Here is a 21,834-nt window from a genome sequence, read left to right as displayed (position 1 = left end):
GGTGACCTCTACCGACTCATCGTAAGCGCCCAAAGACACAGTTTCCTTAGTCCACTCAGTGTTGAACATTTCACGAGTTTGGACGGATGGATAATGATGTTTTTTTAAATCTGTTTGACTTTTTATTTACAATCGTTCCATTTCTACAGATATTAAATATTAGCCTAAAACATGCTCTCCATCATTTCCTTGTGTTGTGCTGTAGAGCTACAGCACAGTTTCTTACTTTTGAACATTTGTGCTGTTTCCAGTGTTTTCCTGCTGTCTGAGCTGTGTGGGATCTGAGCCATTCACATGCACTGTTCACCTTGGCTACCCTAGAATCCCCCTAGCACGTGTCCAGTTCAGGAGGCAGGCAAGGATCTGAGAGGCGGTTTTGTTTTATTTTAGTTTTCTGAACTGACTTTTCCTCACATGACTCTCCTTTCTGGGATTTACTCCTTTAACTTTTGGCCTTTAAAATATTGAGTAAAGACTTAGTGTCTGTTATCTGTACCATATAAAAACCACTTGTTAGAATGATACCTATAATTAGATTGAGGCTTAATGAAACAGTGCAATGTGTAGTTAAGTCGTGGGGTGCGCTGTGTTTCCTGATATGTTGGCTTGGCGTGGCGTGGTACTGGAGCAATAGCTGAGAGCTTACATCACGATTCACAAACAAAACCCAGAGAAAGCTCTGGCAACAGCCCTTTGAAATCTCAAAACTAACCCCACCAATGACACACGTCCTCCGACAAGGCCACATATCCCGATTCTTCCCAACCAGTTCCACCAATTGGGATCAAGCGCTCAAATATATGAGCCTATGGGGACCATTCTCACTTACACAAAGTGCCAAAACAATTTCAGTGGAAAGGTCATGTAGCAATTTTATATATGTGTATATGCATATATACACACATACACATATACTCATATACATATGTGTGTATCACAAAATATAAATATATACATAATTTCTGCATATAAAGTATCTGTTTTTATGAAATCTTTGAAAATATTGACCTCCACTTAAACTGAATCTCAGTATTAACAAAAGATGCCACAGAAACATACGCAAGGAGGTACTAGTGTGTGGAGGCTCCAAGGAACTCCTGAGACCTGGGCAATCCAGAAAACGGCTCATTAGACCCCAGCCTGAGGAGGACCCTTAAACTGAAGGCAGTAGAATAAGGGGAATACGCCCTTTGATATTCGTTTGCAGGTGTGTCATTGTTAACGTCGTTAAGTTGCAGGAATTTTAAAATTTCCTGTTTCGCCTGGGTGACTCACGCTCCAGTATACTTCAAAACCGTCGGTGTGATTTGTTATTAAGAACCCTTAGTACTTTTTGCCAGACATGCCTGGAAACGCGGTTACTGTGTTAAAAATAATGAGTTAATATATCAGTACTTACGCACGCACATTTGCACACGTAAATTATCTAGACCAGTAACGTTTCTGAGCAAAACCAAATGAATTCCCAAACTCAGAGAGCGTCCATTTTGGATTTTCTTAAGGCTCTCGGTTCGTTGATTGTCTTGCGCTCCGCTATCCTCAGCCTCGGTGGGTAGAACCCGGACCTGCTGCTTAGGAAACAGCCGCAGGTGCCCTTTCTTACCGTATTTACGGTAGAGTGCCATCAGTTTTGACTTCAATTTCAGACACAAGTTTTAGCAGATGTAGCCGACCAATGTATTCTTTAGTGAACTGACTTGACAGCCACACCAAACACCACCTGTCTCTGTGGCGCAATCGGTTAGCGCGTTCGGCTGTTAACCGAAAGGTTGGTGGTTCGAGCCCACCCAGGGACGGACAGGAGCCTTTTGTGTACCTCACATTCTACATATCTGTCTTTCAAGGAACCCAACGCTAGCTACCTTCCTCTGCTAACTTCAGGAGTTTTGTGTTTGATATTCTTAATGTTATGTTGTGGTCAAGAAACTCCGCGACCTACCTGTTTTGCTCTTTTCGAGGTTAAGGTTGCAGTTTCACTGTAGAAATTACATCTGAAAGCTGATTACTCTGGGAGTTTGGACGTTCAATGCTAATGGTCCGAAGACTTCATCTGTCCTGAGAAAACTGAGCTTTCCTTCGTATTTCCTTGCTCCCGAATCCCTCCGTTGCTGTCACTTGTCACCCTTTACTTCCTCCTTAATCTCGGCATCATCTGCTAGGAGCACGAGGGGTTTCCTTTTTCAGTTAATTTTCAGCTCCGACAGCCGCCCCCAAAATCTGTTAACTCCGCACCCGATCGGCGCCAACTCCTTCAATACCATCTCTTTAGCTCGGACAGCAATGTCTTAGAGCGAGTGGCCCGTAGAATCCCTCTTCTCCCTCACTGCCTCCTTTAGACCTGGTAGAACCACACCTCCTAAATTCTCAGTTTGGCTTTTAAATCGTCGCCCTGGACTTCCAACTTCTTTCTCTCTTGCCTGATAAACTTCCCTTTTCATGCTCTCCCCCAGAATGAACCTTTTCTGCCGGCTTCTCCACTCTCTCGATACCTGCTTATTCTGCTGGCTAGAACCAGAGCTTCCGGATCCAGGATGAAACTGAGTTAGTTGTTCACGTAATCTTTTCAACACTTACCCTCACTGCTGGCACATCGTAGGCGAGGAAGGCCAGCACATGAGACATTTTACTACCCTGGGACCCAACTTGGTCTCGGTTTATGTGTACACACACTCTTGCTATAATGCGATAGGCACACTCGTCCCTCCCCCTGAATGATGGCACACGTGTACGGCTCCAAACAACGCTCGGAGCAAACTCAGAACCCTCCGGGCCCCAACCTGCACTGGGCTGGCTATACATACTCCATCTCTGAAAACTAACTTGTCTCTCTAACCCGGACAACAATCAAAATTAGACCGTTCCTATTATTCGTGTGTATGCTCAATAGGCCTGGATTGACGAGCAGAAGAATTCGTCCAGCCTGAATTGATTTGGGGGTGCATGTCCTTTAGCGATCTTTTAGGGAAACTCCTATTTGCCGTCTTTCGCTTAGGCACAATAGGGAGAGCATATGACTAAAATCAGATGATTCTGGGAAGGGACATAGAAACAGAAAAGCTGGTTTTTATAGTCTCGGTGCCTTTTCTAACTTTTACTAAGACTACTTTGGTCAGCAGAGCTGTCCTCACCTTCTGACCATTCCTTTGTGGGAGTTTGTGGTCTCTTCCCTGTTCAGATCCCGAGCTACCTGTATGTGTTCACTCGGCACAACCCCAGCTATTTGCTGCTTCTTTTCAACCCTACCCCACCCCCACAATGGCCTAGAATTGACCGAAGCTCTAGAGCCACACACTAAGACACTTCAATAAGACATGTTCTGAGACCATTCCAATTGCGGTGGAGACGCCCCTGACAGCTCAAGCCGATGTCACACGTGCAGCTTCTTATTAACTCACTTGGTCGTGACTCTTGGACTAGAAAGATAACCTTATCCCGGGCTCAGATGGTGATGTCTCCCTGGGCTGCTCTAGGCTCCCCTGTTATTTCATTCTTTTTAAGATTCATTTTATTTTATGTGTATGTGTGTTCTGCCTGCACACATATGCACACCATGTTTGCGTTTGGTGCCTGGTGCCGCTGAACCACCCTGAGGGTTCTGGGAATCAAGTCCAGGGCCTCTGCAAGATCAGCAAAAGCCCTTAACTGACGAGTCAGCTCTCCAGCTCCTTCCCCTGCTCTTTACAATTAGAAAAAAAAAAATGATTTGACATGGAGCTGGAGAGATGACTCAACGGTTAAGAGAACTTCTTGTAGAAGCACTGGATTCAATGCCCAGCACCCACATGGTGGCTAACAACCATCTGAAACTCCGTTCTAGCAGATCTGACTCCCTCTTTCTGACCTCTGAAAACACCAGGCACATACATGGTGTGGATACATCCAAGAAGGCAAAATACTCATACACATAAAAATAAATAAATCTAAATATATATACTGCTCTTCCGAATAAGCACATGGCACACCACGTCCCCAAAGCCAGAACACTGAGTTCTGAAGTAATGTGAGTAGCCGGTAGCTGGCTTGTTTGTTCTTTCCGTGTCTCCTTTAGTGTGATTCTTCCTCATAGAGACCCTGGTGGTATGAGTGCTCATTGGCTCATTATCCAATCCGAGGTAAGGTACAAAACAATCACCGTCGATACGTTTCCACTATATAAGTGCCTGTCACCACGCAATAAAGCAGACACTGTTCCCGGAAGCTCTCTCCAGAGTGGTTCTTGCCCTTTACCAACCCGCAGGCATTGCTGTCTTGTCAGGGAATGCCCCAGTTATGGTGGCAATTCTCACCCTTCGCTACCTTGGTTCACCCCTTCCCACTCCCACTGAAGCCCCTCTTCTGAAGAGTTTCCCCCTCCAACTTTCTTTTGTGCCTTGCTTGCTTGTTTCCCACTGAGTTTAATAATTTGGGTGACTTGCATGAGAACAGGGAGTAGGTTATCTAGTGGAACAAGGGGAATTTACAGAGGCTCCACTATTGAAGAAAGGGACTCCCTCCTCCTCCAGAAATCATCATCAACTGGCTCTGGCCTCCCCTCCCCCAGCTCCTAGCTCTCTACCTCATGAGTTCAGCTGCTCTGCCTAGGTCCCCTGGACTCTGGGGGCTCCATGAAGGCAAGCAGGCCTGAGGAAGAGATGCAGACAGCTGTCCCACTAGCTGTAGCAGTCATTCACGTTTCTACAGAAGTTTATTTGGGAACAATTGCTAAGCATGAAAAGGGTCACCACCCAGAGCCCAGGCTGCTGCTTCACTATAAGGGAATGCTTGGGATAGAAAATGTGTAAAACTCTGAAGCGTCACTTCTCCGGAGGGCAGCTACGTACTCTCTGGGGCTTCACTGTTGGCTCTCGAAGATCTGAAACTTTTCTTTTCCCCAGAGACGGTCCTTTAGAGACAAAAAGAAAACCGGGTTGGGGGAGGGGTCTTTCTTTGTCATGTTCCTGCTGCTCAGTGTATGCCCGACGTAGATGAGGTGGCGAGTCCACAGAGAGGTCCCTAGGTACTACGTCACCACTCTCAACCCCCCACAAGATAAGAGCTCACTTGTCCTCGGGTTCCTTGCTCCAGTGCAACTCGGGCTCCTCATAGTCTGCCACTGGCCTCCGAAGACTCCTCTGCACGGAGAAACACAGCACTGTGTCTATTGCAAACAAGAGTCCTGTCAGCAGGCAGAAAGTGATCCGAGGCCACGGCGGTGGAGAGGTGGATGACGATGTCGGGCCTAGTAGGGGAAATAGAGAGATGAAAAAGGTGACTCTCAGTAAGGCAGAGATTTGGGATAAACAGTGAGGTCGACACTGCCAGACCGTGCTCCTGACGCCTGCTGGGAATCAGGTAGGGGGAATCCTGGGAGAGCCTGGGCCAGTTCTTCACTGAATCTCCATCCTAGCGCGACCTAGGCCGGAGCTCAGCAGGCCACACACTCAGTCACTGCTTCTGCTTGTTCAGTGTTGACACAGCAGGGGATGCTTGGCAAGGTAAGTTGTCTACAGGAGTCACGTGACAGCTGTGATGTCATGTTGCTGTCGTCTAGAAAGGGGACTGATTTGTGTATTTTATTTTTTATTTATTATCTCTCATTCTCTCTCAGTTAATTTTTAAAGCCAGGGTCTCATTATACAGCCCTGACTGTTCTGGAACTCACTATATAAACCAGACTGTCCTCAAACTCAGAGATATCTAGCTGCCTCTGCTTCTTGAGTGCTGCGATTAAAGATGTGTGCCACCAAGTCCAGCTCAATATTTTGCTATTTAGACATTTTTAATTTGAATTTTATGTGTATGGGCATGTCTGTGTACCAGGTTGATGTCTGGTGCTCACAGAGGCCAGAAAAGGGCGTTAGGTCCCATGGAACTGGAGTTGCAATTGTGAATCACCATGTAGGTGCTGGGAGTCAAACCCAGGAACCCTGGAAGAGCAGCCAGTGCTCTTAAACACTAAGCAATCTCTCTAGCCCTGGGTTCAATATTTTTCAATTAAAAATTGCATGCATGTGGTGTGTGTTAGTATGCTCGTGCATTTGTGTGTGTCTCTGTGTGTGCACTTGTGTATGTATGCATAGGTACAAGTGAGTGTGTATGTGTTTGAGTGTGTTTGTGTGCATGTATATGGAGATTAGAGGACAACCTTGGGTATTATTCTTATAAATGCTGTTCACAGCTGGGTAGTGGAGGTGCACGCCTTTAATCCTAGCACTCGGGAGGCAGAGGCAGGTGAATCTTCATGAGTTCAAGGTCAGCCTGGTCTACAGAGCTAGTTCTAGGATTGCCAGGACTACATAAAGAAACCCTGTTTTGGAAAACGAGAGGGAGAGAGAGAGAGAGAGAGAGAGAGAGAGAGAGAGAGAGAGAGAGAGAGAGAGAAGAAAGAAAGAAAGAAGAAAGGAAGAAAAGAAGGAAGGAAAGAAAGAAAGAAAGAAAGAAAGAAAGAAAGAAAGAAAGAAAGAAAGAAAGAAAGAAAGAAAGAAAGAAAAAATGCTCGCTTCCTTTAGACCATGTTTTGGTGAGTTTTTACTGTCAATATGACACAGCCTATGGTCTCAAGGAAGAGGGAAGCTCAGTTGAGTAATTGCCCAAGTCAGAATGTCTGTGAGAAAGTGTCTGGATTAATGATTGATGTGGGAAGGCCAGCCCACTATGGGCAACACTGTTCCTAGGCAGGCAGCCCTATACAGACGCTATTCCTAGCAGATAAACTATATAGGAAAACAAGCTGAGTACGAGCCAGAGAGCAAGGGACTCTGCAGTGTTCTTTCATGGTTTCTGCTTCAGTTCTTGCTTGTGTTTCTGCTGTGACTTCCCTAAATGATGAACTATGCTAGAAGTATAAGCTGAAATAAACCCTTTCTTCCTCCAAGTTATTTTTGGTCATTTATCACAATGGGAGGCAAACCACAAGTCTCTCATTGGCCTGGAGTTCTGGGAGTAAGTGGGAGTGCCCAGGATCTGCCTGCTCAGTGTCGGGATTACTGGGCTACCACCCACATCTGACATAGTTTCCTGGCTCTAGGGCTCTCTCTGCTCCAGGCCCCGTGTTTGTGATCACTTTAAGATGAACCGAGCTAGCTCCCCAGCTCTAGTTGCTTTTGTTTGTTTGAAACTCTGTGGCCTTGGCTGGCTTGAAAACCACCTCAGAGATCCACTTGCCTCTGCCTCAGAGTGTTAGGGTTAAAGGCATGTGCCACCATGCCTCGCCCAGTTTTAACCTTAATTTTTACGTATGTGTGTGTCTGAGTGAATACATTTTTATTTTTATGTATGTGTGTGTGTGTCAGGGTGTACGCATTTCACCACATTCATGCAGTGCCCTGGCAGGCGAAAAGAGGCATTAGAGTCCACGGAACTGGAGTTGTAGGTGGTTGTGAGAGACCATGCAGGTGCTTGGAATTGAACTCGGGTCCTCTGCAAAAGCAGATAGTGCTCTTAACTGCTGAGCCATCTCTCCAGCCCCTTAACTTTAAATTTTGATATGGTTTTAAACTATGAACAAATTTACCTTAGTAGCATAAAAAAAACTCTCAAATGCCTTTTACTTAGATTCTCTCATTGTTTACATTTGACTCTGTTGTCTCATCATTTGGTCTTTCCTCTACCAACCACCTTTCGTGGTGGTTTGAAGGAAGATGGTCCCCAAAGGTTTATATATTTGAATGAGCCTAGTTGTTGTTCCCTAGTTGGCGGAACCATTCTGGGGAAGATTCGTAGGTATGGTCCTGTTGGAGGAGGTATGTCACTTCAAAAGTCCACACTAGGCGGAGTCTCTCATGCTCTCTGCCTGCTGTGTGGAAGATATCGTTCTCAGCTCCTACTCTAGTGCCACGCCTGCGGCCACGCTCCCCATCACGCTGGTCACGGACTTGCCCTCTGAAGCTGTGAGCAAACCTCCAATGAAATGCCTTCTTTTATAAGTGACTTTGGCCACGGTGTCTCTTCTTGGCAATATAAAAGTAACTAAGACAGCCTTTGAGAGTACAATAGGTCCTCCTTGTCGGTGCCAGATTAAGAGTAAACAAAAATTGGCAAAGGCCAGCAAAGGCTCTCGCTGCCAATCCTGACCACATTAGTTAGCTCACCAACCCTCAGGCCTCAGGTGGTGCAACGAGAGAACTGAGTCCTAAAAGTTGCCTTCTGGCTTCCACAAGCTCACTGTCACATGTGCACACAGACATGCACACACACACACACACACACACACACACACATAACAGTAATAATAACAAATAATAATAAAACCTTAGCACGTTGTAAAAGCTTCTGAAGAGCTCTCACCTCTTACAATGATTCTCAAGGCCTCTGAAGACTTGTTATTTCGTCCAATCAGCCCCCTGCAGAAGTAGGAGCCGCTGTGATTTTGTGTAGCGCTTGGAATGTATAGTTCAGAATTCCGATGGAAATACTTCTTGCCTTTGCCGTTCTGTAAATAGGTGACCTTATTTACAGGGTTGTTTTTCCAGCTGTGGCAGTTCAGCCGGATGGGGTCCCCCTCCTGGAATTCAGGCCGCTGAGTGGTTTGAAGCAACAGCCAGCCTGAAAGATAGATGAGGGTCTTAGAGGGGGGGGGGGAGCAGACGCGGAGTGCAAATCTTTTCTGAAGGGGATGCTCTGAACCATTCGATCCCGGATGCAATGGAAAGCCAGACTGAGAACTGTCCTACACCGCGCCTCAGATCACACCATGACCTTTTGTCTAAGGAAGAAAAGGGGCACACACACACTAGAATGAGAAACTAAGAATGAAGGCAGTGAGAAGCAAAGCTGAGGATGTCTGCGGGGTCCCTGTGTGCTGGGCTCACATTTGGTTTGGCAGCTAATAAGGACTCACAGTGTTTCTAAACCAAAAGGTAAACGTTACATTTAAAAATGGCTTTCTAGGGGCTGTAGAGATGCTGCTCGCAGCTCTTCCAGAGGTCCCGAGTTCAATTCCCAGCAACCACATGATGGCTCACAACCATCTGTATAATGCATTCCGGTATCCTCTTCTCATACATGCAGGCAGAACACTGTATACATAATAAATACAAAAAAATGGCTTTCTAGCTGGGTGGTGGCAGCACATGCCTTTAATCCCCGGAAGGCAGAAGCAGGCAGATCTCTGTGAGTTCGAGACCACCCTGGTCTACAAGAGTTAGTTCCAGGACAGACTCCAAAGCTACAAAGAAACCTTGTCTCGAAAAATAAACCAAACCAAAACAAGAAAAAACAAAAAACTAAGTAGGAGGGTAGTGGGGGGAGGAAGGGAGGGAGACGATGACTGAACTTGGCTTTCAAGGGAGAAATGACCCCGCTCTCACACCACCTTTAGTAATCAGACTCCACTGTGACACCAAGGTAGGAGGGTACCTGGGGAAATAAAAATTATATGTCGGGTAAGCACCGAGAGCAGGTGCAAACACTGATGCTTGAAGATTAACAGGAGTTACTTCTTACTGATTTTTGAAATACAACCCTAATGATGTTTTATAGTAAGAACAAAGCAAAATATTTGGTGGCTTTTAGATTTGACTGCTCAGTGCTAAACAAAATTGGTAGAACATTTTGGTGAAGATTCTTTACCAGGAAGACTTGCCAAACAGAGGGCAATTTCTAATATTTAATAAGGTAGGTCATTTATCAGTGAAGACAGTATACAAGAAGCAGAGGCAAGACAAACAGGAGTTTAAGACTAGCCAAGACTCCACAGAGAGTTCCAGGCAACTCCAAACTACATTGTACTTATTATTAAAGAAATGCCCCCAAATAAACACAATATATTGGTTATCAAAAGTATCACAAGTCTATTTAGCTTCTTTGTTCAGATAAGGAATGCATTTTGATTGGAATAAGATTGTGATTGACATGGATGTAGTTTGGTATGCTTTGCTACAATGGCTCAGGGAATATTCTGGTTTTATCTGCCTTGCTGTGAACATAGCTAATACACCGACAGATGCTTATTCAACACATATGCAACAGACATTTTACACTAGGGATTTTCAGATGGCTAAGGTGTATGGTTCCTAACCTCACGGAACCTACAGTCTAGAGCTTAGAAACACATACGCCCCAAAGCGTTACACCGCAGTGTGGTAAGTTCTAGAACGGGCTAAGAGAAAGGGACTGTAGAGCCAATGAGATTAGAATTTAAAAAAAAAATCCTACCCAAAGAAAGTCCAGAGCATAAGTGTAAGGCAAACTGGTTCGAAAAGATAATCTGGGTTTCCCCCGTGAACCTAGTGCTCACAGTGGCGGCCTTGTTAACAAGATGTCCAAAGCCCATTTCAGGAGCAAAGTCGAGGCAGATTAACAACCCTTCACCTTGAGATTTATTTTCTTTCCTCTTTTTAACTTTCATTTTTATTTTTAGGTGAGGTCTCACTATGTATCTCTGGCTGTTCTGGAACTCACTATGTAGACCAGACTCACAGAGATCCTCCTGTCTCTGACTCCTGAGTGCTGGGATTGGAAGCATGAGCCACCCTGCCTGATCCTTGATTTTTCTTTTTTTTTTAAAAAAATGTATGTGTGTGCATGTGTGTGTGTGTGTGTGTGTGTGTGTGTGTGTGTGCACGCGCGCGCGCACGCGTGCCATATCACATTTGTAGAGCTCGAAGGGCACCTTACAGGAGTGGCTTCTTTCCTTCCACCCTGTGGCTTCTGGGAACTGAACTCAAGCTTAGCAGGCTTAGCAGCATCTTTACCACTGAGCCACCTCTCTAGCCCCGAGACTTGATTTTCCTGTTGCCTCCTCTCAGTAATTCACTTCATTCACTCCTGGACAGCCATCTCTCACCCAGCAAGACAGTTAATATTCCTTCCTGAGGCTCTGCCGGGTGAGAACCGTGTTGTCCAGGTGCTCTGGTTAGAGGCAAAGGAGCCACAAGAGCCAGCTGGTTGAGAGGCCCAATTCAAAGAAACCCCACTGTAGATACCCCTTCTTCCCCTCCGGGCCTCCCCACCAACTCACACTACACAATGGCACAGCTGTGTAAACAGAGGAAAACTGATAGTATCTGATGTGATACCAAGGATACCGGGAAAGACCTACGCCTGAAAAAACCGGTCCTCTTACCGGCTTGTGATACCAGGATGCTGCTAATTGACACAGACATGTTCATCCTACGATAAATGTAGATGAGTGTGTAGACACTCCACACAGCCGTGTTGAGAGCTCCAGAGCCTCAGGCCCACGGGAAGATGACAAAGTCTTCTGTAGGGGTGAGACTTCGAGGGACGGCCTGAGTGTGGATGTTGACAGTGTGTGCAGGAAGTGTCCACCATAGCCCTCCCCGCCCTGGATGCTTACGGCCTGAAGACAGCTTCAGAGACTGTCTCTAAACCTGCCTCCTTGACCCTCTGTATACAACAAGAACCCTGTCTCCTTGTTTATCTGTATGTAGCAACCCAGATTTCTTGTTCAGTTGTATGTAATAATTCCGCTCTCTGTTCTGCTGTATATAACAAGCAAGCGACATATAACAACCATGTGAGTTCCAGCATGGCATTGGTGGGAAGATAGTACAGACAGACACTAAGTGATGTGGTCACAGACGGTGAAAGATCTGAAATGGAGGAGGACCGAGTGTAATAGCTAAGATCCTAAGAAGAAACCCACGGGTCTAACTAAGAGTGTTATGGAGCATGCTCTGACCTCAGAGCACCTGCCTGTGTTGTATGTGTTCTGTGAAAATGCCCATTCCTGGAATCATTCCTTGTCACCATCCTGTCTTCACCACATGACAGGTTTCCATGCTCTGCTTAGGGCTTCCTTACAGCGATAACTACAGTTCTGCTCACATCTGATGGGACTCATTATCACCTCGCTTCCTTATTAACCAAAAACTGCAGGGCTTTCTCCAAGTGATTCAGGGCCCTTCTACTCACCTATATGGACTTCTAGGTTCACCGGGTCACTGAGAGTCGAGAGGGCTGTCTGACACTTGTATTCTCCACTGTCATTCACTTTGACCTTGCTAATGACATAGGTGCTGTGCTGCTGTGGGATGAGGCTTCCATTGTGGAACCACTTGGTAGAATTGTCCTCAGGGGAGTAGGTGGCCTGGCACCTGAGGGTCACATTGTCATCCTTGAGTACCCTGACCCATTTAGGGTCTAGGATCACCACAGCCTTTTGGAAACCTGATGAGAGAAGGTGGAGTAAGAACTCAGACGAGTGGGCTCATCACTGGCACTCCCAGGGCAAACACAGGCAGACTGAACAAACCCACAGCATTCTCCGGCCATCTATGACTCACTCTTAGGGCATCTAGGCAGGGAAGCCCTTGGTCCCATTTTTAACCCTTTCTGTAGTTGGAGAAAAACCAGCCGGAGAGACGTAAGGCTGATCCCAGCTGTGTTAGGGAATTGCTCCCAGCCCCCAGACATGCCAGACACCACACACTGATCCTTTCCCAACTTTCTATGGTCTTTGTGTGTGCCGCACTCAATCAGTCTAAGACCCTGAAGCAAACTCACCAGCTCGAATGCCAGAGGAAACTGCAAGAGAAAAGAAAAGCATGCATCAGGTGTTGAGCAGGGCGGCTCCCTTCCACCTGTCCTGCAGGAAACTCAAATCTTAGCTTTCGGACATTGTTCCCTTTATCCTGTTCCTCATTAAAACTGTCAGGTTAAAAGTGAAGATTGCATTTCCCTAAATCAAGCCACAGAAACCACTTTGAACCTAAGCCCCACCTGGAAAGAGAAAAAACAAAAAGGGAAACCTGGGATGTCAGGCTGGAAGACACAAACCTCAGGAGCCACCTGGTCCTTGCTCTTTGATTTCCACCTAGGGAAATGGAGACCCAGATGGGTGAACTCACAGTCCACTCCTGATGAAGCACAGATCAAAGTCAGGGTGCTGCTTATCTAACAGTCTGTCCTAGGAGTTAAATCTGGGCCTGACCTGAAGAGAGGGGAGGTCTCTGCTGAACACAGACCACTCTTCATCCAGACGGAGCCCCACTTACCCAGGAGTAGCAGAGCTGTCGGTAGTAGCCGTGGACCCATACTGCTACACTGTGCAGAAAATGTCACCACAGATATCCGGAACCCTTAAGGGCCTATTTGACTAGAAGAGAGGAAGTAAATAGCTTTTCCCCAACCTTCCCCAACCCCCATCATTACCCCCACCCCGTGTCTCTCACTTAGTTTCATTTTCCAGAAGCAGCATCTGATTCCTAAAACACACTCTGATGAGAGAGCCCTGTGGCGGGGCAGGAGCAGGAGGGAGAGCGCCCGGAGAAGATACCAAGAGGGATGGGCCCACTTGTTCTACGGATGTCACAGTTTAGCACCTAGGCGACACACACAGAATCTATCAGAGGTACTTTTGGCAGTCTCAGGGCACCCAGGGCCAAGAATGGGACAGCATGACCTGGTGACAGCCTTCACAGCAAGAGTCATGTCCCCAGGGTCCCTTGGCTCTCTCCTGCCTGGCCCACAAACAGACCAGGATCTGACTATGTGTGGTGTGTGTGTGTGTGTGTGTACATGTGTGTTTATATTTAAAATAGTAATTTAAACTTTTCAATTCACTAGTATCCCTTTTTAATATTATCTCAACCTACATTTTCTTTCAAAATGTCCACCCCTGGAATATATAATCCAAAGGAGTTACCAGCTTCTTAGTGTGAATCTGACCACTAAATGACATTGTGTTGTTGTTATTGTTGTTGTTTTGTGTTTTGGAAGAAACTCACACAGGAAGGAGCGCTCTGCAAAGAGGAAACGGTGGGAGGCTGGGAGACTCACAGAGAAGTGGGCACGCCCGGAGAGGACAAGAGCTCCTTAGACGTTGTTTTCCCTGCATGATCCCACTGGTTGTAGAAAGGAGTTGGCCAGAATCCCAAGCATACATATTTCTCTTATGGAAAAACCAAGATGAAGGCATGAGCTCTGAGGGCTTGGCCGCTGGTTTTGGGATGAAACAGCAGCTACTGGCACTGAGCCCCAAACCCTGCTGCTGCTGTCACGGTAAAGTGTGCAGTGAAGGACTGAAGGGAGTGGAGGTTCCCCTATTTGATACACCACCATCTTTTTTGACACCTCTCAGGAGATTATCTTTTTCCATTGAGCTTGAAGGGGGACCAGAGGTTCCAGTCCATGACCGCGTGGCACTGTGTGTCAAACCTGTGGGGAGGCAGGACATTGTGACGGCAGGAACATGTAGCAGAGGAGGTTGCTCAGCTCATGGCTAACGATAAACTGACAGCTGGGTTAGGAGTTCTACGTTGGCTCTAATGTGGCTGTGGTTGTGCTCACCACAGTAGCTCAGGGTGGCTCTCTCTGTAACCATTCTCTGGGTCTGGGCTGGTCAAAAGGCCAGAGTGCCAGGCTTCTCAACAGAAAACATGGAGGGAGGAACAGGAAGTGGTAAGATTGGTTAACATCTTCTCATTCCCACCTCCTCCCTAACATAGTCACACTTCGTTCTCCCTCAACCCCCTCTTAGCAAAGCTAAGTGTTTGACAATCACACCAACTTGACCCCCAGACAAAAGAAATCAAATGGCACTGTTTGGTAGCGGTTCCCCCCAGGGGGTTCCTAGGACTCTAGGCAGCTCTCACCTGACTTAGGGGAGCAATTCAAGCAGGGCAAGTGATGGTTAGCAAGGGTTGAGTGGGGTAGGGGCTGCTGAGGGGGCCTGTTGACCCCTGCTTGGGACTCCAGAACCATAGAGAAATCACTTCTCAGGTTTTTGCTTATGTTTTGTTTTGCTTGTGGGTAGAGCTTGTTGATTGTTGCTCATTGCCATCCAATCATACTCATGATCTCGCTGAAGCCCCTCCCTAACTGGTCCATCTTTAGATGTCTAATGAAGATGGGCAGTGGGCACGATCCAGACAGTCATTAGAACGCTGGTCAGTAAAGTCCTGTTGTGTAAACAGCCGAGGGTCTGAAAACTTCAAGCTCTTTGCTATAGGGCTTTGATACCTGTCTAGAAAACCTAAAACAGGAAGGAAAAAAAAGATGTTGGTCAGCCTGTGGACAGTCTCTAAGGTAAAGGGTGTGCATTCCCAGGCTCTTTCTACAGTTTCTTGGTGGCTTTCTGCTGTTTGACTTGTGACATAAGGGCCCACTTTACTTTTCCTTTTTTGAGTTCCGGTTTTGTCTCTGACTCATCTTTTCTCCATGGTCCTCAAACGAAGGAAGAAGTTGTTAGTAGCAAGGGCATAAGCTAGATAGGAAAGAGAGGAGAGGGCACACAGGAGAAGAGAAAGGGGCCCAAGATGGATCATATCTTAGATCTTTTTTATTACTGTGATAAGATACCACCATGAGCAAGGCAACTTATAAAAGAAAGGCTACTGGAGCTTGGAGTTTCAGTGGGTAAGTCTATGACCTGAAGGCATGATTGGTAGCAGGTTGGCATGGTGCTGGAGAAGCAGCTGAGAGTTTACATCATTATCTGTGGGGAAGAGGCAGAGAAACACTGGCAATGGCATGGACTTTTGAAACCTCAAAGCGTACAGCCAGTGACACACCTCTTCCAACAAGGCCACACCCTCAATCCTTCCTAAACAGGTCTACCAACTGGGGCTCAGGTATTCGAATATGTGAGCCTATAGGTACCATTCTCAATCAAACAACCACAGGCAAGCAGCATCCAGAGGGATTTTATGAGTTCTTTTGAATCCTTAAATGGAATGTCATTGGGGCTGTTGCTGGATTCATTTTACAGTGTTGGGTATGGTTAAAGTTCTTACAGAGAAGTGTGATGCACTTGGGATGTCTTATACAGAATCTTTCTGTGAACACATGATTATCTTCACATTCGGTTTTCTCTCCTTCCTCTTCCCCCCACATTCTTTTCCTCCTTCTCCCTCTTTTCTTTCAGTGCTGTAATTAAAAAAAAAAAACCCTGCAGAGAGAAGTCACGCCATGCAACAAGGCTTACATGGGAGGTTTATTGGAAGAGGGGAGAGAAGGATAGAGGAGGGGACAGAGAGGGGGGCAAAGACCAGTTCTTGGAGACAAGAGTGGCAGAAGAGAAAAAGAAGGGAGAGAAAGAGCCAAAGAGAAAGAAAGGGGGGGTGGGCAGGCCCACCTTTTGAAAGGAATGTGCACAGGGGGTGCTCTTAGTGGCTGCAGAGAGGGTGTATGCACTAACATTCCTCCCTTTTGTTTATTAGAACAAGATAAGGAGTTAGAAATGGGTAGTTGGTGAGGTGGGGATGAGGATGCCGTGTTCTCAAGACTGCTTCATGCTGATCAGGGGGCATCACAATCTTTGGGGGTCCTGAGAAAACTGGGGTGCTGGCCACATCCTGGGGTATCTGGCTGTTTCAGTTCACTGTCCAGGCTCTGTGGACGTGTCAGGCGCTGGCAAGATGCTGTTCGAGGTGGGTGCAGGTCAACTCCCTGGAGCTCACAAGAACTTAAAGCACATGCTCCTTTCACATCACTGCAACAGCACCTGGGCACCCTCTTTCTAGCTGATTCACCAGGACACATAGGTGGTTGGTATCTGAGGGCAGTCAATAGGCAAATATGAAACAGAACAAATTTGTAGCAAATGAGTAAGGCTGTCTCCTGAGAAGGCAAGGAAAAGTGACAGGGGAAGATCACCAGGTCCAAAGGGAAACAGGAGCTGAGTAAATAAAAAGGGAGAACTGGTGTGTGCCAAGCAAGGGGAAGCTGGCTTCTCCATCTGACCTGCACACTGCAACAAACACACAGGACATTTAGAGAGGGAGAGGAAACAGAAGAGGGCACCAGACCTCATTACAGATGGTTGTGAGCCACCATGTGGTTGCTGGGAATTGAATTCAGGACCTTTGGAAGACCAGGCAATGCTCTTAACCATTGAGCCATCTCTCCAGCCCAAGAGGAAACAGAAAAAGAAAGTGGAGAATTCTTTCAAGGTTTCCCGACTAATTAATCCAAGGAATACTGAGGCCAGAGCTGATTTGAAAAGAGTGATCAGTGGATCTCCAAAAGACATCCCAATGGGAGTGAGGAGGAAAGACACAATACAGCTCCCATGAGTGAGCAGAGAAGACCTACGGGTCTGCAGTTCCTAGCATCCCAGGAATCCAGGGAGGATCAGACTGTGTGGGCACAAGCTGTTTTAGCATGTCATCACACAAGAACAGGGGCCAAGGGCTCTGAGCCCAAGAGACACAGTCGCCTGGGACCAGAACTTCGAGAAAAATAAGAAAGTGAGGAGAGGACTGTGCTTGAGAAATGCAGCTTCACATCTAGGGGAAGGGTCAGAGGTGGAAACCCTGCCAGAGACCTTATTATTGGTATCGAATAGAAGACAAAGACATCAGCGAATGAGAAAGCAGATTTGTTGCAGATGGAAGAGAGCGGATCAGAAAGCAGTATCTAAGGGGTATTTGGGCCAGATCTGACGGCAAAGGTGGTGGAGTTTAGAGGCCCTTAAATCGAGCTCTGAATGCAAAAGTTGGAAGAATAGACAATGAAAATGTTCCCATGAGTGAAGCAGATAAGTGAGGGTCTGTAATTCTAGCATCCCAGGGATACAGAAAGGGTTGATTTCAAGATGGCACAGGCTGCCTCAGTGATTTGTCAAACACAGAGCAGGGGCCAAGGGCTCTACCCAAGAGAGCCGTAAAAGAGCCATGGTTGCCTGGTACTAGGGCTTAACAAGGCCGAAAGGTGAGAAACCACGTTTGAGAGAGATGAATCTTCACTTGTGGGAAATGGTCAGAGGTTGAGAAGAGGGGACTCACCAATCATGTTGGTGTTGGATGGAGGGGCCCAGTGATCCATTAGTTGGAGATGCGAGGCTGCCATATGAGAGGACTGGTTCCAGGGGCCCAGCACACCTCAGACTGCCAGCAGGCAGGAGGAAGTGCCAGGAGAGCCTTTCCTGGTCAGGGAATCAATGTCGTACCTTAAAAAAAAAATCCACAAAGAGAAATCACACTATGAAACAAAGCTCACATAGGAGGTTTATTGGAAGAGAAGTGAGAAAGAGCATAGAGGGGGCAGAGACTTGTTCTTGTCCCTGGGGACAAGAGTGACAGAAGAGAAAGGGAAAGGGTGGGGAGAGAGAGAGAAAATAAAAAGAGGTGGCAGGAGGGCACCTTTTAAAAGGGAATGTGTAGATGGAAGTTTCTGACCTACCTGGTTCCATCCACAGCTGTTCAGTCCCAAATAGACACACAGAGGCTTATATTAATTATAAACTGTTTGACCTATTAGCACAGGCTTATTATTAACCAGCTCTTAAAACTTAAATTAACCCATAATTCTTATCTATGTTTAGTCACTTGGCTTGGTGCCTCTTCTCAGTAAGGCATTTTCATCTTGCTTCCTCAGTGTCTTGCCTTGTGAGTGACTCTCTACCTTTCCTCTTCCCAGAATTCTTAGTATGTCCACACCTCCCATACTTCCTGCCTTGTTACTGGCAAATCAGCGTTTTATTAAACTAATATAAGTAACAAATCTTTACAGTGTATAAGAACATTGTCCCACAGCAGGAATGTAGGGAGTGTGCATCGGGGGTGCTTTCAGTGGCTGCAGCTGAGGGTGCTTCCTGTCAGGACCAAGGGTAGGCCAGTCCAGACGCCTAAACATTAACATTCAGTACTGGGATGTAAAGAACAGCACGAATTATGAGATTACAAAAGTCAATCAGCTCCAATTCCACAACACTTACAGATTCCTGGAGAGGCACCACCACCAGGCAAGAATCTCAAGTGCTCTGAGGACAGCAAGGGTACTTTGGAAACACTACACATGCACAGAGAAGGCAATGGCTGATCCATTTAGGTGAAGGGTCTACATGGAAGAGCATGTGCTAGATGGATCACAACAAATGAAGGAGGAGCCTAGACTTCTTGTCCATGCGACATCTATCTGTTCTCAAATAAGCCTGGGTCAAATCTCAACTCCATCCACTTACTTAACCTGTATAGGCCTCAGTCTTGATCGTAAAGTGGGACTAGTAATAATAGCGCTAAGGCCAAGGAGCTGTGGAGTTTAAATGGAACAGTTCAGACAGAATTGTTGCTTTGGTGTGTGGAGCCATACCTGTTGGTTAGAGGAGGAAGATGGGAAGCTGAGGATTTCCTTAGTTTTTTAGATTCAGTTGTATTTGTCATTTTTTTCTCTTTACTATGACTGAAGGGTTTGTTTTGGTGTATGGTTTCATAGGACACAGTCCAACATGGCGGAGAATGCACATCTGCAGGCAGCACCATGGCTGTGAGAGCATGTAGTTGGGACTCTATCTACTCATGGGTTGGCAGAGAAGAGGGCAAAGACAGAGGGCCTGGAAGCAGGGTGAGGCTATAAACCTCCTCCCAGTGAGCCAGTTTCTTCAGGTGGATAGACTTCACTTGCTAAAGGTTGTGCCACCAGCTAGGGGCCAAGGGCTTGTTGGTGACATTTCCCATTTAAACCGCAACCATTGCAATACAGTTGACCTCTGAAACTCTCTTAGGTCTTTGTGCTTCAACATGACTCATCTCATCGTAGACTGCAAGGCCTTGGAGGGAGTGGGGCTTACTCATCTTCTTTAATGACTTCATTCCCAATATTCAGCTCAGGGTCTGGCACCTAGTAGGGACTCACTTAACAGCTAGGCAGGAGAGGTTAGGTGGGACTTCCTGGCAGAGAGAGGAACTCGGGGTGAATCTAGGGGCATGTGAGATGCCAGTGAGATGTGAAAGGAGTCATACTTACAGAATGGGGAGAGGTAAAGCCCTACATGGCAGATTGTAGATGAACAGAAACAGGTTAAGTTATAAGAGCTAGTTGTGAACAAGCCTAAGCTAAAAGCCAAGCTTTTATAATTAATAATAAGTCTCTGTGTTATTATTTTTGGTCTGGAAGTCCCAAAAGAAAACCAGACTACAGAAAACTGTATTTTTTTAAAAAAATTTATGTGTATGTGTGTTTTGTTTGCAGGTTTATGTTTGCTCTCTCTGTGTGTAATGCCAATAGATGTCAGGAATCCCTTGGAACGGGAGCTAGAGATGGTTATGAGCTGCCATGTGGGTGCTGGGAGCTGAACCCAGGTTTTCTTCTAGAGCAGCAAGCGCTCTTAACCATTGACTCATCTCTCCAGCCCCCTAACTAAATACATTTTTAAAAATAAAAAGACATTGTCATATTTAAAAAGATATATAAAAGCACTCTAATCGCCTGAAAAGTGAGCGACAGGGCAGAGAGATTAAGAACAGGGAAAAGTCAGATTATGACAATTATTTAGTTGAAACTTAGGCTTCGTATTGTAAAGGTCTTCTGTTTTGCCACTCATGGTGGTACATCTTTAGTCCCAGTACTTGGGAGGCAGAGGCATGCAGATCTCTGTGGGTTCAAGACCAGCCTGGTCTACATAGTGAGTTACAGGACAGTGAGGGCTACCTAGAGAGACCCTGTCTCAACAAATGAATGAATGAACGAACGAACAAACAAACAAACAAACACAAAAGACCCTCTGTTCTAAAGTATACATTTGTAGAACCTAAGAGAAGTGCCAAGAAGGTAGTCTTGACAAGACTTGAGTGCCTGATTGTCTGTAGGAGGTGATGGAGAGGGAGGTCCTAAATGAGGCTCAACTCTTTCCTTCTTCCTGATTAGGAGGGTAGTAGTGTCTTCCATGGACACGAGAGATGCAAGAGGAGCAGGAAGCTTTGCAAAGGGGGATCGTGTTCTCAGCTTCTATTGTTGCTGAGTGGAAGGCAGTTGTGGCGATTTCAGGTGAAGATGCCAAGAAATCAGTGCAACGTGAAGCCCTGAACTCCGGAAGGCAGATTAGGATCAATGACACAGTTTAGGAAGCACACGTGTTTGATGTTCTAAACTTCAGACAAGAGTTTGGGCTCTTTCCCAAGATATCACGCACATGCACACTCTTTCCCTTCTAATTTAAGAAGATCCACGCCGACCCCTGCAGAAATCCTAGGAAGGTAACATGTAGCTCAGTTGCAGTGCTTGCTAGCATGTTAGCCTCCCGGAATTATAGGGGAAAGGAGGACTCACAATAGAGTATGGGTAAGATCTACAGCATCCCTATACCCAACTATAAAGAGTATCCGGGGAGAGAAGGGGAGGGCAGAGAGGGAGAAGAAGGTGGGGTTGAGAAGGAGAGAGAGGCAGCCAAAGAGAGAAACTTGGCACAAATTTCCACATCCTGTGAAAAGAAAGAATAGCTAACAAAGGAGTTTGGGCAGAAGGTGTCCAAAAAGAGAAAGTAGGAATGTCATTAATAAGTGAGCGGTCCATAAAATTGAAAAGGGCACATGGGATTCCATCAGCCTTATGACTGAGGAACTAAGAATGGTCCAATGTCGGACAGAGTTCAAGAACAGAAGCTTGATAGTTTCGACTGAGAATTAAGAAGAGGAGGGACCTTTTAGTTCCTACTCCCTTTTAGGATCTCCATCAGGAAGGAATTCGGGACACTTGTCCTGGCTGTGCAGATCTCTTTGTCCCTCTTCCTGTGAATATTTCATTCTCTTCTGGGGAAGTCCCGCTGCTCAGTGTTAAAAAGCAGCTCCTGCTTTCTACCACAGAAACTAAAGGGGTCAGGTCCTTCTTTGCTCCATTTTGAGGCAGTGTTATGGGCTAAAGTGTATCTACCCCAAAGCCATATATAAAAGTTGATGTGTTGAGCCTCTTGTACCAGGGACAGGGCTTAAAACTGGCAAGTCATTAAAATAAAGCAAAGTCAGTAAGATGGGTCCTACTAGAGCATGATCAGTATAAGAAGGAATTCAGGAGGCTGGAGAGATGGGTCAATGGTTAAGAGCACTGGCTGTTCTAACAGGGGAGCTGGGTTCAAGCCCCAGGACTAACATGGCAATTCACAGCCCCTCTGACTACCTTGAATGTAGCATTTCTAAAGCTGTTTAGTAGAATGGGAAATAGTAAGTGAAGTTATAT

General features: G+C 46.2%; 1 protein-coding gene and 1 non-coding gene across 2 annotated transcripts; one reads left to right on the top strand and one right to left on the bottom strand.

Annotated features, from left to right (window-relative positions):
• The first annotated feature begins 1,722 nt into the window (after positions 1–1,722).
• Positions 1,723–1,796, top strand: Trnan-guu (transfer RNA asparagine (anticodon GUU)). The gene has a single exon. It is a non-coding gene; the product is annotated as a tRNA-Asn (tRNA).
• Positions 1,797–4,665: 2,869 nt separating this feature from the next.
• Positions 4,666–13,037, bottom strand: Fcgr3a (Fc gamma receptor IIIa). The gene is made up of 6 exons (XM_075989074.1): positions 12,939–13,037; positions 12,448–12,468; positions 11,857–12,111; positions 8,266–8,523; positions 5,041–5,218; positions 4,666–4,882 (listed from the first exon to the last, which is right to left on the bottom strand). The coding sequence occupies exons 1-6, from the start codon at positions 12,976–12,978 to the stop codon at positions 4,813–4,815; spliced, it is 822 nt and encodes a 273-aa protein (XP_075845189.1). The 5' UTR covers positions 12,979–13,037; the 3' UTR covers positions 4,666–4,812.
• Positions 13,038–21,834: the final 8,797 nt, after the last annotated feature.

This window comes from Microtus pennsylvanicus, chromosome 10 (genome assembly GCF_037038515.1).
Source record: "Microtus pennsylvanicus isolate mMicPen1 chromosome 10, mMicPen1.hap1, whole genome shotgun sequence".
Classification (NCBI taxonomy): Eukaryota; Metazoa; Chordata; class Mammalia; order Rodentia; family Cricetidae; genus Microtus; species Microtus pennsylvanicus.
This window is presented reverse-complemented; position numbering and strand designations above follow the sequence as displayed.

Bases quoted from the DNA above. Each gene is read 5' to 3' on its own strand.
- Fcgr3a (XM_075989074.1), bottom strand. From the start codon at position 12,978: ATGGGTCCACGGCTACTACCGACAGCTCTGCTACTCCTGG. The intron at 8,524-11,856 runs GTGAGTAGAAGG...TCTATCTTTCAG, and splicing joins GAACCTAGAAGTCCATATAG to GCTGGCTGTTGCTTCAAACC. The intron at 5,219-8,265 runs GTGAGAGCTCTT...TTCCCCTACTAG, and splicing joins CTTGAGAATCATTGTAAGAG to GCCCGACATCGTCATCCACC.